Source organism: Ranitomeya imitator, chromosome 4 (genome assembly GCF_032444005.1).
Source record: "Ranitomeya imitator isolate aRanImi1 chromosome 4, aRanImi1.pri, whole genome shotgun sequence".
In the NCBI taxonomy this organism is placed as follows: Eukaryota; Metazoa; Chordata; class Amphibia; order Anura; family Dendrobatidae; genus Ranitomeya; species Ranitomeya imitator.
The window spans coordinates 24,475,731-24,494,411 of NC_091285.1; the positions used below are offsets into that span (position 1 = coordinate 24,475,731).

General features: G+C 40.2%; 1 protein-coding gene across 2 annotated transcripts in view; it reads right to left on the reverse strand.

Moving 5' to 3' along the window:
- The window catches only part of EFCAB6 (EF-hand calcium binding domain 6), a 124,225-nt gene extending 106,311 nt beyond the window's left edge, over window positions 1-17,914 (reverse strand). Inside the window, exons 1-5 of one of the 2 annotated variants that reach the window (XM_069763367.1) lie at window positions 17,851-17,914; window positions 14,126-14,276; window positions 10,323-10,543; window positions 8,927-9,018; window positions 6,834-6,900 (exon numbers count right to left, since the gene is read on the reverse strand). In XM_069763367.1, coding sequence (XP_069619468.1) covers window positions 6,834-6,900; window positions 8,927-9,018; window positions 10,323-10,543; window positions 14,126-14,258 — 513 coding nt within the window. In that variant the 5' untranslated portion in view covers window positions 14,259-14,276; window positions 17,851-17,914. The remainder of the gene's footprint in view (window positions 1-6,833; window positions 6,901-8,926; window positions 9,019-10,322; window positions 10,544-14,125; window positions 14,277-17,850) is intronic. The other variant, XM_069763368.1, reaches the window with a different exon arrangement.
- Window positions 17,915-18,681: the final 767 nt, after the last annotated feature.

An 18,681-nucleotide genomic window follows, 5' to 3' on the forward strand; every position in this document is an offset into this window, starting at 1 on the left:
ATGTACATGGTTAATAATTATGATTCCCGTATAATATAGAAGCCATTGGCATATATTCCAGACCGAGCCCTCCAGCTTCTCCCGCAGACGTTCCTCATACGCTGGCAGCACTCGGGTGACCCTGTTTATCACGCTCGGCGTTCTTCTCCCTCTCCTCGATAGCGCTTTATTTATAATGTCTGTATAATTTTTGCGGAGACGTGATTAAAGTCAATAATTTACAAAAGACTTTTATTACGCGCGAGCCGAGTCGTTCATCGCTCCTCCAGACCCCACCGGCAGTGAAGGGATTACCTGATGTACAATAAGCAGTTGTCTTTTTATCATCCCTCTGACAAACACGAGAGGCAAAAAAAAAAGAAATGTGCAAAAGAGCGAAAGAGATCGGGCCGGGACGTCGTAATACTCGACAGCGCCATCGAGGGGCAAAACACTCATAAATCAGGGAAGAGCTGGCAATTATCAACCCCATGTAATTTTCTAATAGTTTCACGCCTCAAGCTGAAAGAGCGGGGAGTCTGGACTAGAGATGACGGAAGACGCCGGTAAGAAACGATCCTGCCGAGAAGAAACAGAGCGGAGACATTATATGATCTGTAATACGTCTATCACCTCAGTATTTGCCCCCGACGAGGGTATGTAGCATGGACTGACACTGACGATACCATGGAGCCGGGTAGTGGAGGTCTCATCCTCAACAGGAACCAATGGAAGAGCTTAAGGGCAGAGGACACCCTACGTAAGACCATGATGAAGGCTCGGTTACAAGTTCAGGACCTCGGAACTTCATGGTACACCTCCGAGGCAGTGAGATATCAATGTCCGAGAATCCTTCGGAGGGTGATACTGGCGTAACGGGTAGGTACAAAAATGGCAGTGGCCTTTTTCTACAAAAGAGCCCCTAATATAAATATCAGACCCCCAACATGATCCTATATCAGTACCCTATAGTAATATCAGACCCCAGACTAGAACCCCATTGCAATACCAAGATGAGACCCCCTCTAAGATTTTCAGTTCTCATATATTAATATCAGATCCCAGACCCCTATATTAAAATCAGAACACAGACCGGGCCCGTATTTTACCATCAGGCCCCAGACCAGGCCCCTATTTTACCATAAGGCCCCAAACCAGGCCCATATTTTACCATCGGTCATCAGACCACACCACTATTTTACCATCAGGCCCCTACTTTACCATCAGGCCCCAGACCAGGCCAATATTTTACCATCGAACCCCAGAGCAAGTCAATATTTTATCATCAAGCCTTAGACTAGGCCCCTATTTTACCATCAGACCCCAGACCAGGCACCCATTTTACCATCAGGCCCGAGACAAGGCCCCTATTTTATCATCAGGCCCCAAACCAGGCCCATATTTTACCATCAGTCCTCAGACCATGCCACTATTTTACCATCAAGCCCCTACTTTGCCATCAGGCCCCAGAACAGGCCACTATTTTACCATCAGGCCCCAGAACAGGCCACTATTTTACTATCAGGCCCCTACTTTACTATAAGGTATCCAGGCTCCCCAAGCCTTCCCATCATTCTGGTACAGGTTGATCTTCGTTTTGCTTTTCCAGAATCGTGCTGGCTTCTTTAGATGTTTTTTGGCAAAGTCTAATCTGGACGTTCTATTTTAATGCTGATTAACCCCTTTCTGACCTCGGACGGGATAGTCAGATGCTTTGATGCAGGGCTCCGGCGGCCTGTTCAAAACAGCTGACATGACATGACATGTGCGCGCAATAGCAGGCGGGTGAAATCGTGATTCACCCGCCGCTATTAACTAGTTAAATGCCGCTGTCAAACGCCGACAGCGGCATTTAACCGGCGCTTCCGGACGGAAATGAGCGCATAGCTGACCCCCGTCACATGATCGGGGGTCGGTGATGCGTCAGGATGGTAACCATAGAGGTCCTTGAGACCTCTATGGTTACTGGTGCCAGCCTGCTGTGAGCGCCACCCTGTGGTCGGCGCTCATAGCAAGCCTGCATTTCAGCTACATAGCAGTGATCTGATGATCGCTGCTATGTAGCAGCGCCGATCGAGTTGTGCCAGCTTCTAGCCTCCCATGGAGGCCATTGAAGCATGGCAAAAGTTAAAAAAAAAAAAGTTAAAAAAATTTGAAAAAAAAAAAAAAAGTTTAAAATCACCCCCCTTTCGCTCCATTAAATAAAAAAAAAAAATCAAATTGTCGCGTTCAGAATCGCCCGATCTATCAATAAAAAAAAGCATCAACCTTATCGCTTAACGGCGTAGCGAGAAAAAAAATTTTAAACGCCAGAATTACGTTTTTTTGGTCGCCGCGACATTGCATTAAAATGCAATAACGGGCGATCAAAAGAACATATCTGCACCAAAATGGTATCATTAAAAACGCCAGCTTGGCACGCAAAAAATAAGCCCTCACCCGACCCCAGAACATGAAAAATGGAGACGCTAAGGGTATCGGAAAATGGCGCAATATTTTTTTTTTTTTTTTAGCAAAGTTTGGAATTTTTTATTACCACTTAGATAAGAGAGAACCTAGACATGTTTGGTGTCTATGAACTCGTAATGACCTGGAGAATCATAATGGCTGGTTAGTTTTAGAATTTAGTGAAGCTAGCAAAAAAGCCAAACAAAAAACAAGTGTGGGATTGCACATTTTTTGCAATTTCAACGCACTTGGAATTTTTTTCCTGTTTTCCAGTACACGACACGCTAAAACCAATGATGTCGCTCAAAAGTACAACTTGTTTTGCAAAAAATAAGCCCTCACATGGCCATATTGATGGAAAAATAAAAAAAGTTATGGCTCTGGGAAGGAGGGGAGCGAAAAACGAACACGGAAAAATGGAAAATCCCAAGGTCATGAAGGGGTTAATGGTTTGCACCTTGTGGTAAACCCTCTATATTTCTCTCATGAAGTCTTCTCTTTATGGTACACTTAGACACTGAAACACCGACTTCCTGGAAAGTGTTCTTCACTTGGGTGGATGTTGTGAAGGAGTTTTTCTTCCCCATGGAAAGGATTCTGCAATCATACACCACTGTTGTCTTCCATGGACGTCCAGGGCTTCTTGCGTTCCCCAGTTTTTTTGCAAACTGTAAATTTGTCCACTCCTAACATTTCTGCTATCTCTCTGATGGATTTATTATTGTTTTTTCAGCCTAATGATGGTCTGTTTCTCTTCCATTGAGAGCTCCTTTGACTGCATGTTGTGGGTTCACAGCCACAGTGTCACGACTCTGCTGTTGGGTACCCCAGGGCCAGAAGCTCCTTCGCTGTCCCTAACAATAGGGGTGCCCTAGCTTGCTCTGTTCCCCGGATTACTTCTGATGGTGAAGACGCCAGGACCACGTATCTTGCCTTAGCTCCTGAATCCGCCCTCAGTCTGTACCCTTCCCCCACCCAGGGAAGAGGGGAGTAGTAGTATACTGTAGTACACCAACCAGACTAACAAGGTAATATGAACAGTGATAAAGGAAAATACCGATCATACAAATATACACACATAAAATACAGAGGTAAACATTGGAGAGTGGAGGATGTGGTTAAATCACAGTATGAGAAAAAAAAGAGAATTATCACACACAAAAAACCTAGCAACAGTCAAACATAAATCCATCAAACGCCTTCTACAATAATAACCACTAACAACCTCCAGCCATGCAGCATAAGCTAACTCTGACAATGAGCGCTAGCCATGATCCAGTTTATATAGGAGATGGGAGTGGCTAACAGTGAACAGCTGAGAGCCTTAATGCAGGAAAGCTTCCAGGAGCTCTCAACTGAGCAGATTAACCCCTGCACTGCTAAAATAAATTTACACCGTTTAATGTGAATGTGAAATGCTTCTAATCAGTGCAGGAGTAGGAGAAATCAGATGCTGCGGTCTTCTGGCTCCTCTCTGTCACGGTAAACCCGTGACACACAGCTTCCAGATGCAAATGCCCTCACTTGGAATAAGCTCCAGACCTTTTAATTGCTTAATTGATGATGGATTAAAGAACGAAAAGGCCATAGAGCCCATTAAAGAGCTTTTGAGGTAACTGTCCAATTACCTTTGGTCCTTTTAAAAAGAGGTAGCTCCATATGAAAGAGCTGTAATTCCTAAATCCTTACTCCACTTATGATGTGAATACCCTCAAATTAAAGCTGTGAATCTGCACTTTTAGCCCATATTCATTATATAATTGTATCTTGAATATGTTTTGGTAAACAGTTAAAATTCCAAAATTTGTGACACTGTCCAAATATTTCTGCACCTAACTGTGTATATACCCACAGACACGCACTAATCAGTAATAAATAGCGATCATCTCCATCAGATGTTTTTTTTTCAAAAACCACAACCAAAACCAACAGCGCCATCTATGAGGAAGCATGAAGTATTGCACTCCGACCCAGGTACTGATTCATTAATCCCCTGCTAATTGGCGTTATTTCATGTCTGTGTATCAGTATCGACAGCCGGCTACGCAAGATATATTAACTAGTTAAATTTAAAAAAAAAAAAAAATCGCAAGATCTGAAGGGTACGACGAGATCAGGCAGATTGTAACGAGGTGCCTCTAATTACTAAGTAATTAGCTCATTCCAATTAACCTAGATTTTAATTATCACCACCGCTAACCTGAAAACCTGAGGGCATACGTACAGCGTAGTAAGATAAGAGGATGTGTGAATCTGGTGTACCAGGACTCAGACATAACCCGTATCAATGGAATATATGGACACCCTAAAGGGGGTCCCACAAACAAACAATAAAAAAGGAATTTAAATATATGTAAAAAAAAAAAAAATCTAAAAATACATATCATTCACATTTTATCCCGGAACAAAAATAATAAAAATAAAACAAAATAAAATATAGAACAATAAAATCTATAAAATAAAATATAGAAAAAATAAAAATCTAGAAATGCATGAGATTCCCTTTTTTTTTTTAACAGGAACAAAATCATAAAAATAAAACAAAATAAAATATAAAATAATAAAATGTGCAAAATAAAATAAAATGTAATATATATGAAAAAAATAAAAATCTAGAAATGCATATCATTCCCTTTTTTCGAAACAAAATAATAAAAACAAAGCCACATAAAATAACATCTAGAAAAAAAAATATATGTTTATATTTTAAAAAATGCATATCATTCCCTTCTTTTTCTCAAAAAAAAAAACCCAGAATTAAATATAAAATAATATGATCTAGAAAACAAAATATAATATATATATATATATATATATAGAAATAATATTATAAAAATATAAAAAAATAATATAAAATTAAAAAATGTATATACCATACTTGGTGTCGTAACTGTAAGAACTAATAATGTAGTATGATAATTGTCACATATGGTGTAAGAAAAAAAATAAATAAATAAAAATGGCTAAATCTATGGGGGGGGGAGTTTTGTCAATTCGCCTCCCAAATAATGAGGTCACAAATCCCAAAATGGTGATAATATAAAATACCTGCAAAAAAAAAAAAACAAGGCACAACTCTATTGACCAAAAAATGATACAAAAAATAAGGAGAAATGAAAAAAAAAAAAAACAGAAGCGGAGAGGGGCCCCGTTTCTGGGTGTCAATGCTGGGACCCCCAACTGAAGGGTCCCACTAGAATAGAGAGCCAAGTATAGCGCTCAGCCCCTCTAAAAGAACACTTCAGAGTCCATTCTCGGGATCGATGGTGGTCTCAGAGGTCGGACCCCCAGTGATCATAAAGTTATCATTTCTCCTGTTCATAGGAACTTACCAATTTAAGGTCTGGGAGCTGCTTTGTCATGAAAGAGGGCCCCGTATTGTGCCAAAGGGGCATCAACAGTTAATAGCTGGGCTTCTCGCGGCACAGGAATTAATAGCGACACGTAAAGTGAGATAACACTACATGAGCCGCAGGAGGCTGAGCCAGATGTCTTCTCTCCCTTCCACCCCTGCAAGGTGCAAATTCACACCTGCTACCCATTTTCATGGAAAAACAAAAACTAAAATTATGCTAGATAAAATATAATTAACTCTATAAAAGCCAGTTTTATGTCACTGTAATCCAGTTTGAATCATAGGGATGGGAGAAATCCAGTGTCGACAGGTCCATTTAGTCAAAGGTTTTTACACCAAGGTAATCGTGATGCGCTTTACTTGCAATACCAATCCTCACCACTTGGTGTGCTGTTCAGAAGAAACCAACACAAAGACTTTTCTTTCAGGAGACACGCACCTTCTAGTGGTCAAAATAGGTAGTGCAATTAAAAAAAAAAAAAAAGTATAAGGGTAAAATACAAAAAGTATAATATACTTGTCCTCAAAGCTAAATCAATTAAAGAGATATCAACTGATAAAGTCACATATTGGTGTAAATTATCATGAATTTGATCTGATCCTAGAAAGTAAGGGGGACGCAGAGCTGACTCTTACCCTGCACAGTGGGTGGGGAATTTGTAACACAGCTCCGTTCATATAGAGCCGCCAACAGCAAATAAGGCGCAATGTACAGCGAAAGACAGCAGTCATTCAATTAAAGGGGTATTCCCTGATTACATGTATCTAGGACTTTTTGGACCACCACCAATTTCTGAGAATAAAGAGTCAACTTGTGTAGCACCGCTTCTTCTAAAGTCTTCCCTGCTTCTCCTTCTAAAGTCTTCCATGCACAGAGCCCCCCATGGACCTGTGGCTGTGAAGAAAATTGCATTTCCTTAAATGAAAATGTGCTGCAGTTCCTTGGGGGCGAAACCCAATGGAAACAGGGCAGAGCTGATTGGCTATCCCCCCCAGGAGGTCAGACCCCACCACTGATCATGTTTTTAAGATGGGAACAGTAATGTGTTACCATTTGCTTCAGTCGGGTTTCCAGCTCGTTCAGAGTCATTACTTGGTTTGCTTGAGAACAGCTCCATCTGAAAAAAAACAATAATGGAACAACTATAAATCGGACCGAGAGGTCAGGAAGTAATTTAGGGTCACGTGTAGTGGTCGTCGTGCACATGCATCCTGAAGTAACCAATTACCATTCATTTACCTAAAATCCAACTTTCCATCTAAATACGCAAGCTATGTTATTGGGGTAGTTGCATCTTCTTTCTTCACTAGTGCACTGCTACTCTGCCTCCAGACTCCCTGTTTGGTGGGTGGCGGTGCGCTCCCGATGAGTGACAGGGCGCTCCCGATGACTGGCAGTTCGGACCAACAGCATTTTTGCACTGAGGATCACTTTGTGCGCATGCAGCTTTGTCTCTGCAGCACCAAAGCCGGCCACATCCAACGATCCCGCCAACTCTATAGTAAGAAGCTTGTAAGAGCTGAGCTCTTTGCCTAAGAAACCGTCCTCCTCTTATAGACTGCAGAGGTGGCCGGTAACCTTGGCAAAAAAAAAAAGCAGTAAACTATAAAACTAGAAATCCCTCCATTCTTGAGAACATTGAGGGTCTTTAGTAAAAGGTAAAAGTGCGCAAAAAATGTTCATGTTTCAAAAAAAAAAAAAAAAAGGTATCCGTTGATGTGTCTGTAGTTCTAGGCCATACCATGGACAGCTCCTGATCTACAGCTGTTTGCCGTATACACAAACCAACCAAATTGCTATGTTTCCTGTTCCCTCATGGGTCACCACCTGCGGATGACTTCACACACGAGGCGGCAGGAGGTGAACGGGAAGCGAGAAACATCTCCATAGATTCAATGGTGACGGAGGACAATATGAATATTAGTCTCGTATCCGATACTTCTTTTGTTTCGGAATTGTACAGTCTTTGGTTGTGGTCAGGCAGTGTACGGTCTTTGGTTGTGGTCAGGCATTGTAAGGTCTTTGGTTGTGTTCCGGCATTGTACGGCCTTTGGTTGTATTCAGGCAGTGTACGGTCTTTGGTTGCGGTCAGGCAGTGTACGGTCTTTGGTTGTGGTCAGGCAGTGTACGGTCTTTGGTTGTGGTCAGGCAGTGTACGGCCTTTGGTTGTGGTCAGGCAGTGTACGGTCTTTGGTTGTGTTCCGGCATTGTACGGCCTTTGGTTGTATTCAGGCAGTGTACGGTCTTTGGTTGTGGTCAGGCATTGTACGGTCTTTGGTTGTGTTCCGGCATTGTACGGCCTTTGGTTGTATTCAGGCAGTGTACGGCCTTTGGTTGTATTCAGGCAGTGTACGGTCTTTGGTTGTGGTCAGGCAGTGTACGGTCTTTGGTTGTGGTCAGGCAGTGTACGGTCTTTGGTTGTGTTCCGGCATTGTACGGCCTTTGGTTGTATTCAGGCAGTGTACGGCCTTTGGTTGTATTCAGGCAGTGTACGGTCTTTGGTTGTGGTCAGGCATTGTACGGTCTTTGGTTGTGTTCCGGCATTGTACGGCCTTTGGTTGTATTCAGGCAGTGTACAGTCTTTGGTTGTGTTCCGGCAGTGTACGGTCTTGGGTTGCGGTCAGGCAGTGTACGGTCTTTGGTTGTGGTCAGGCAGTGTACGGTCTTTGGTTGTGGTCAGGCATTGTACGGTCTTTGGTTGTATTCAGGCAGTGTACGGTCTTTGGTTGTGTTCCGGCAGTGTACAGTCTTGGGTTGCGGTCAGGCAGTGTACAGTCTTGGGTTGCGGTCAGGCAGTGTACGGTCTTTGGTTGTGGTCAGGCAGTGTACGGTCTTTGGTTGTGTTCCGGCAGTGTACGGTCTTGGGTTGCGGTCAGGCAGTGTACGGTCTTTGGTTGTGGTCAGGCAGTGTACGGTCTTTGGTTGTGGTCAGGCATTGTACGGTCTTTGGTTGTATTCAGGCAGTGTACGGTCTTTGGTTGCGTTCCGGCAGTGTACGGTCTTTGGTTGCGGTCAGGCAGTGTACGGTCTTTGGTTGTGGTCAGGCAGTGTACGGTCTTTGGTTGTGGTCAGGCAGTGTACGGTCTTTGGTTGTGGTCAGGCAGTGTACGGTCTTTGGTTGTGTTCAATGTGCTACTACCCACCTTCTCTTCACTTGAGATCCGCAAGTGCCGTCTCGGAGGAATTGTGCCAGAAATTCGACATATGGGATTGTGCCATTGTCAAGGACCATAATCTGAGGATAGAAGATCAAGAGATATTAAAACAAACAACGTTAATTCCGTTTAATGGCTCAAATATTGGGTGATGATGTGAGGTTAATTGATGGTTGCCGGACCCCCATAGGCATCAAATCTTGTAAATGAGATTGCCTTTGTAATAGTTTTTCTTGAGGGACCTCATCACCTATCCACATGTATGATTCACTGGCGTACCACCGATGACAGCACACCACGTGACCGCTATGGAGCCAATAAGAAGGGTGTCCTGGTTCCACCTGCCATCCGCCCATTTCTCCTGACAATTGAGGATTTGTATGGAGCAGGCTCACACACTGAACCTGCTCCATACTCAGCAGCTGCCGGCTGTTTTACAAAGCAACCACCCACCAGTATGGAGTTAGCAATTATTGCAACCCTTTAGATGCCAAGGTGAAGTGCATCTATGGCATTTAAGTGGTTGGACCTCTCTACCTACATTGGGTCCTGCACTCCAACTGGTTTTTCAATTGAAGATGGGGACCCCAATTCAGGGTATGATCACTACAGGTCCACCACTTGGACTCTCACCACCCACGAGAAAGGGACTGCTAAAATCCAGTGTGAATAAACCTGTACTGAGCAAGTGCGACCATTGCTTCAACCGTTGTCTATATGAGTGGTGGTCGCACAAGCTCAGTACCTCTCCATCTACACAGGGGACTTTGGAACCTATCAGGTTTGGGTGTCCTCTCAGTAGACAGATCATCAGCGACCATACATTTACCATCTATTCTGTAAATAGAGGATAAATATTACTTTTGGGACAACATCTATAATGACCAGGAATGTTCAGGCCTTACCGACAAACTCATTTTTAAAATTTTCCCCTTTTTATATTTACGTGGGCAGATTTAAGCCACATTTTATGTGGGGGAAAATGTGTACTTTTTTGCTGCAATGTATACATTACCATGCAACCATTTAAAATACTTCTGTGGGTTATTACGGCTGCGTGGATCCCTAATGAAGTAGATTTTTTTATGTGAGGATGCAAAAAAAATACATTTTACAGGAAATGTTTATTGCTTTTTTGGTTGCTTTTTAAAGTTACTTTGGCCCCGAAACGTTTCCAATCAGACGGAGCAATGATTTTAAATCTGTAGAACTTCAATTTCAGAAATCAGTAACAAATCTGCAACCAAAAAATCTGCAGCAAATCCGCCGTCGGATTTTGCAACAGATTTTCGTCTGATTTTTTCTCCCTTGTGGACATCCCCTAATGGATCCATAGTATGACGACGGCGCAGAAAACAAGTAGTATACCACCATAACCGCTCACCTTCGTCAGTAGTTCCTCGTACTGGGGTTGAGTGAGAGATATGATAAAGTTTTTCAGAACTTGGTACAGCTGGCCTTTGGTCACAGTGAACGACTGATCGACATCCAAGACAAGAAATGCATTTTTCAGATCTTCCTGAAGCTCGTTGACCCTTTGGTATAAGATCTTTTCAATGTCTTGTCCTGAGAGTTTGGGATCCGGGACGGAGACGACTGAAGAACCTTCAATAGTGAAAACATAAAACGGAAAAATGGTCCAGTGACAACAAGTAATCACCTATCTGAATGGTACCGCAGGATATTTGCGATTGGTGCTACAGCTGGGTGATCGGAAGAACGAGGTGCGGCTCCAAAACAATGCTGCTCTAGATCAGAGGTCAGAATCCCACTCATCACACAAAAATTGCACACTATAGCGACATGCCATCACTCATCATATATGGCTGCCTTGAGTTATACCAGAGCAGGCGCTGCTCTTTGAAACAAGAGGTGAGGACAGAGTAAACATAGAACTACCGTAACCAAATTTGCCCATCACTGCCTATTTCAAGGTGTCAAAAAATGGTCACCGTCACATATTTCAAGCTGCAACCTGCCCTAGTCACGTGTCAGAAAAAAGTTGCAGTGTGAAGAAACACCACTCAAGATGGTCAGTCACATATTTCAAGCTGCAACCTGTCCTTGTCACGTGTCAGGAGGGGTCACAGTGTGAAGAAACACAGCTCAAAATGGTCAGTCACATATTTCAAGCTGCAACCTGTCTTAGTCACGCATCAGTACGAGTCGCAGTGTAAAGAAACACAGCTCAAAATGGTCACTGTCACATATTTCCTGCTGCAAACTGTCCGAGAGCTGCAAACTGTCCTAGTCACGTATCAGGACGGATCGCAGTGTGAAGACAAAATGCTCAAAACGGTCACCATCACATATTTCAAGCTGCAATTTGCCCCAGTCACATGTCAGGAAGGGTCACAGTGTGAAGAAACACCACTAAAAATTATCATTTATTCACAAATGGTTGCTCACAAAAAACTATACACATCCCTCCCAAACAGAGAGTGAAGTACCAACTTACAATATATCCTTCACAAACAGTGTGACCAGAAACATAAAATGATCTCCACTAAGGTACTTGATATAAAATAACAATTTTATTAAAGTCAGATAAAAAAACATGTAAAAATACATTTAACTACATGCCAAGAAAGGTGCAAAAATCCACAAAAAAGGGACTGTTCTGCCATAGGCAAACTCAAAACCCAGATGAGCACCAGCACTGACCATCAAAATAACCCTCTACACAAAATAGCCTAAGCCAATATTAAAGTCCCTATGGTAAAGAACTATGAAAACGTAATGCAATAATACATACGAATAGAAAATAACCCCCAAAGATGGGGTTAACCGATTAGCATTCAAGTTCAAGATAATGGCGACTTAGTCCTATATGATACACATGTAGTGGGTGATGTGAACAAGATACCTTGCTGTGCGTCCTGGGTGAGTGCCCCGGCGTCCCTCTGCCCCGACGCGCGTTTCGCGTTCGCTTCTTCTGGAGGCGTGAAGAAGCGAACGCGAAACAAAAAATATGGAGACCAATGCAGAGTTACATACAAAAAGAAATAATATTACCTCCTCCTAAGTGCCGTCCGGTCCTCAAAGGTACAGAGCACCCCGACGCGCGTTTCGGACCGTGTCCTTCGTCACCCCCTGACGGCACTTAGGAGGAGGTAATATTATTTAGTGTGTACTTGCACATTGCACTTTTTGCTTGGGAGGTATTCTAACATTCATGCTTGTAGGCGCTGCATGTCTTGTTGCGCATTGCACTTATCTCCTTGCACAAATATACGCAATTGGCGTACAGCTCATTTTTTGCACAAACATACGCAATTGTCGTACAGCCTATTCCATATCTATGAGCCGGTTTTTACACATGCTCTCCTGTATTTAGGTGCTGCATGTTTTGCTGCGCATTGCATTTTTCTTTTTGCACTAATATACGCAATTGTCGTACAGCTCGTTCTATATCTATGAGCCATTCTTAACACAGTTTTTACACTTTGTTATACACTTTCTCCAATATCATCACGGTTTATTCAGTTGCTTATTTTTTGTGTTTTCTGTTTATACACAACACGGTTTTTTATTTCTATTGTTCATTTACTCATATATATTTTTTATATATTTTTTTATATATTTATTATTTTTTTATATTATATTTTTTTGTTTCCCACACCTTTTTGTATTTTTTTACACATTTTGCAGCACAACCGAATACCATTACAATCATCTTTTACGTATTATATGTGGATTCCTTTCTCTTAGTCATCATATGATAACTGTCTCTCTTATATATTTACTTTTTATTTGCTTTGTCTCATACGTACCTTGCCTCCTTTTTGCTTCCGGTTTTATCATTGCTATTTTGCTGTATATTTTGTTTTGTATATCTTTTCCTCCAGCTACAGGCACATTACTGCTGCTGCCATTTTTTGCCCAGTATATATACATATATTTATAATAAAGGCATTTTAACATACTATACCTGTTTGGTATTTTATTATTTTGGCTTTTTATTTGGTCGTTATTATTTTTTCTATATACGAGTTTACTTCCATACGTAGGGATTTTCTTTGGTTCCAAATCACCGAATGGTCTGCCATTCAGCTTCTAAGTAGTGGTCTTTTATACATATTGTATATATATATATTTTCACTTAGAAATTAATACACTATTTTGAGGTGATATTATCTTTTATTATTATTATTATTATTATTATTATTATTTATATTTATTTTTGTCCTTTTGATCTCATATTCTCTGTTCGCTGCTTTCTTTCTTCCCATAGCCCCTTCCAAGGCTATTAAAATCAGCCCACAGCTGTCTGCCTAGCCTTTGCTGGTTAAAAATAGGTGGACCCCACATCATTTTTAAGGGGGGGGGTGTCACCCCTTGTTAATAACCAGTAAAGGCTAGGCAGACAGCTGTGAGCTGATATTAACAGCCTGGGAAGCCCCATGTTTATTACCCCCTAAACATGAGCCCCCAGCTGGTTAAGAATAATATGGGGGACCCCGAGCAATTTTTTTCTTTTATTATATCTATATATCTCTTCTATTGTATTCCGACGGTTCACGCTGTGAATTTACTGTACTCGGCTGATGAAATGTCGGGTTTCCTATGAGATTTGGTCCCCGTGTCGTGCAATTTTTCTCTTGCACCCATTGACTTTCATTGGTGAGTCTCTGCCGTTTCACGCAGCCATATGCAGCAAATTTTTCCACTCCCCAATTCCAGGTGAGGAAAAATGAGCACTGCCTTATTGACTATCATTGGAACGAGTGCAATGCGATATTTTCTCACATTTCCGCAGCTCCTGGTTACCCTACTCATATAGTGACAGTTAGTTGTTAGTAGGCATCACCATGGATGCCTAAGCTACTGCAATGCTCTCCACATGGGGTAAGTGACATAGCTAATCAGAAGAACTATACTACATTTCTAATTGGTGGTATTTGCCAATATTATTATTATTACACCTACTACATACTGAGATAGGACCTTGGAGATGGGAATACCCCTTTAAAAATTTCCTATAAAGCCCAGCACAAAGATAGCAGCCAGTCTCAAGTGGTCCCCCAACTGCCAGTGCAATCCACCCACTCTCTGACCCCTCGAGCACAGATGATGACTAACTTATAAATCCCCCCCAACATTGGGCTGAGAGGCAAAACATTTCCCCTTGTATTTCCAATCTCTCAGCATTTCAGAATAGATAAATGATGAATGTAAGAAACTTACGAAGAGAAGATCTCACGGATGTCGCACTGCTGCCTCGAGACGTGGTCAGGCCTGGGGAAGAATATGGCCGACCGGTGAAGGTGATGCTCCGGGTGAGGGGACGCAGCTCACATAAATGTCCAGAATTCATCATTTTGGATTCTACGTTTTTCTGTTGGAAGGAAAGTGACAGAATAAGAAATAAAATGTCGACCAGAAATAATGCAGAATTGTCAAGAAGTAAAGAAAGTCGTCGGGGAGACGTCGCGCTCGACCACATTTAAGGAGAGGTGACGATGTGACTCCTGAAACCTTCACGTGAGTCTGTGATTGACCCCGAGGGTTCATGTCAATTACGATGAGACCGAAAAAAGAGGGGAAGATCACACCCCTGCCGGGGAAACTGATAAAAACAATTCTAAGAAATAATAGTCATTGAGTTGTCTGTTTCCTTTACTGTCATTTCTTTTGGCTGACATCCAATATGGCTGCCATTATAATGCCCTCAGAGGTCCTCATACAGCCTAAGACGACCCTCTGCTCTCTTGGCAGGTCTGTTTTGATATATGTTTGTTTGATTTTTTTTCTTTACGTCCCTCTGTTCATCCTCCTGGAAATGTAAGTCGAAATTGTCTACTGGGTGCCACCATTCCCCCTATCGATAGGGATGAGCACCTATACAGTCCGACACGCCAAGTCTCACTGGACAATGTCGGACCAAGTTTCCTTATCACTCCGCACTGTTCAGCTCCTCTGTTATTCCTACTGGAAACGTATGTGTGTCTGGTGCTAATGATGTGGCAATTTATTCACGTGCTTTCAGGAGGAATAACAGAGGAACAACACACAATGTGGAAATTTACCATTCAAAAGGGGAGCAGGCAGATTCTAATGAATGCCATTCAGATTAGCACCCAGCTTTTCCAGGATCATGTAACTAGAAAAAAAAAGCTAGGACGATTTAAGGCCTCAAGGCTGTGTGCACACAGTGCGTTTTTGGGGTTTTTTTTCCGGGCGGAAATGGACCAAAAACACTATGGAAACCTTATGCAAGCTAATTCAATGACAATCCTGAAGGGCTGTGCACACAATCAGTAAATTTCCTTTGAGTATTTGCAGTGTGTTTTTTTTCTGCAGCATGGCAATTCTTTGTGCGTTTTTTTTTTTTTCATTTTTTAAATTAAGAGTTGCTGTTTGGTTACAGCCTATGTAGGTTCATTCTGTTAATGCTCCTACATAGGCTGGTGACAATGTTTGTTTTTTGCGTTTCTTTGTGTTTACTTATCGGCTTAGTAATGAGGGTGGTTTGCAGACACCTTTTCATTGCTACCGGTAAGTCTTACTAAAGAAAAAAACCTCACCAGCACCTACTAGGTGTAAACAGGCGCTAAGAACCTTCATTTTTGTAAGTTCATCTTACGGAATAATAACAATGTCTTCAGAGTTTGCATATATTTTGGCTCCTATAGAGTGCTGCTGTGTTTTTTTTTTAAATTCTAGATAGACAGATAGATAGATAATAGAAGATCGACAGATAATAGATAGATAAATAATAGTTAGATAGATAGATAATAGATAGATAGATAGATAGATGATAGATAATAGATAGATAATAGATAGATAATAGATAGATAATAGATAGATAGATAATAGATAGATAATAGATAGATAATAGATAGATAATAGATAGATAGATAGATAATAGATAGGTAATAGATAGATAATAGATAGATAGATAATAGATAGATAGATAGATAATAGATAGATAGATAGATGATAGATAGATAGATAATAGATAGATAGATAGATAGATAGATAATAGATAGATAGATAATAGATAGATAGATAGATAGATAGATAGATAGATAGATAGATAGATAGATAGATAGATAGATAGATAATAGATAGATAGATAATAGATAGGTAATAGATAGATAATAGATAGATAGATAATAGATAGATAGATAATAGATAAATAGATAGATAGATAGATAATAGATAGGTGATAGATAGATAAATAGATAGATAGATAATAGATAGATAATAGATAATAGATAGATAGATAGATAGATAGATAGATAGATAGATAGATAGATAGATAGATAGATAATAGATAGATAATAGATAGATGATAGATAATAGATAGATAATAGATAGATAATAGATGGATAATAGATATATAATAGATAGATAATAGATGATAGATAATAGATAGATAATAGATAGATAATAGATAGATAATAGATAATAGATAGATGATAGATAATAGATAGATAATAGATAGATGATAGATAATAGATAGATAATAGATAGATAATAGATAGATGATAGATAATAGATAGATGATAGATAATAGATAGATAGATAATAGATAGATAGATATATAGATAGGTAATAGATAGATAGATAGATGATAGATAGATAGATAGGTAATAGATAGATAGATAGATAGATAGATAGGTAATAGATAGATAGATAGATAGATGATAGATAGATAGATAGATAGATAGATAGATAGATAGATAGATAGATAGATAGATAGATAGATAGATAGATAGATAGAATTTATGGCATATCTGATAGATGGGGATTTCACCTCTGGTACTTGCATCTAACCCAAATGAACACCACCAATCCAAAAAATAGCCGAACAAGCCCTGAAATTCCCATAGTTGGTAAAGATGATGTGTGACCTCTGCGTGGAGTAAGTAGAAAGGACGACTGTCAATCTGTGACACTGGTATTTAAGTGGCGCATCAATTCGGAAGCCCCCTGCCTCCTCCTCACAGTCGCCACCATGTTTGCACTCCTATGAAGACTGGCCATCACGGAGATCAGTACTTCACTATACACTGTACTGTAATATTATATTATACAGCAAACATCGCCGGCTCATATTATAGCCGTAAGTCGCTAAAAAAAAAAAAAAATTGGAATTTTTTTTTAAAGTTATTAAAAAAACATGGAAAAATGACTCACCCCCCTTTTCCCCATAAAAAAAAAAGAGAGCGACAATAATAATAATAATAATAATAATAATAATAATAATAAAAAACAATTACAGCGTCTATCAACATATAAAGTCACGTAACTGATTTATTAATTCTAAATTATTTATAAGTCATTTTGACCTGTACAACAAACACCATAAGGAAAAAAAAATCAAAATGCCAGACTTGCTGTTTTAGGAGGGTTCCTTTTAGTTTGGGTCGTTGCACCTACTCATAAAATGCACTAAAAGAGATGAAAAGTGTCTAAAAAATGGTATAAATAAAAATTGCATCCAGGCATGCGAAAAAAAAAAAAAACCCCGAGCTCTGACACGGCTCCATTATTGAAAAAATAAAAGTTATATAAGTTGAAGAAAAAGGCGCTAAAAACAAAATATGTTTATTTTTCAAACGTTTCTTTGAAGAAGGGGAGGAAGATGTGAACGCACAAAAATAGAAAATGGCGAATGTGAACGCTGCCATAAGGCAAATGGAGCTCATAAATTGGGGAGAGATAGCACTTAAAGTGATTGCTGACCTCCGCCATGTTGATTCCATGCAACCAATCACATCACTGCTTCTATCTTTTCACCTGCCCTGGGAAAATAAAAGCTGCAATTTGATTGGTTGTTATGGGCAACCAGCTCAGTGTGTATTACAACCTATCCGGACACCTAGCGTGGTTGCACGGTACAGAAAGCCGTCATGTCTTATAGGAAGGAGTGCGCAGCCCCCGCATGCGGGTGGGTCACATACCTCAGCCTGATGCGGAGCTCACACCGGACCCGCCACTTCCATGTACTCCGCACCCGGCATCAGTATCTGTTTCCAAGACGCTGTTGCTCTGGGAACGGCCGCCGGCATAGTGGTTGGTCCAAAATGTCACGTGGGAGAGAATCTGCAACATTTTGATTGGTGGAAACATTTCAATGAAGCGAGAACGGAGGAGGGAGGGGGTTGTGGGGGATGAAGAAAGGTGCCGGCGTACCGATTGGTCATAAATGTCACGTGTGAGAAAGCGGCAGAATTTCTATTGGTGGAAGTGTTTCCATGGAGATAGGGCGGGACTTTGGTAGTAACTATAAGTGGCAGTGCAGGGATTAGGTTATTTATATGTATTTATATCCTGTATATATTTTTGGGGGGTTATTCATGAATATATACGGTAAATAAAATATGTATTTCATTCATTTATATATATACTATGTATATAATTTTTTATTTATATATATATATACTGTATATATCTTTTTATTTATACAGTATCTACTGTATATATATATATGTATTTTTTAATTTTATCAACTCTTATTCATATTGCTTTTTTTGCATTTTTGTGGAGTGAGGTGCTACGACTAGAAAACGGTAATATATGTTTTTTTTCATTTGTATATATGTACAGTATATATATTATTTATATCTATCTTTTTTGCTAATACATGTATATATAAATATAGTATATTTTTTATATATATACTATGTATATATTTTTTATTTTAATATATATATATATATATATACTGTATATATCTTTTTTATTTATATATGTATATATACAGTATATATACCGTATACTGTTTGTATTTC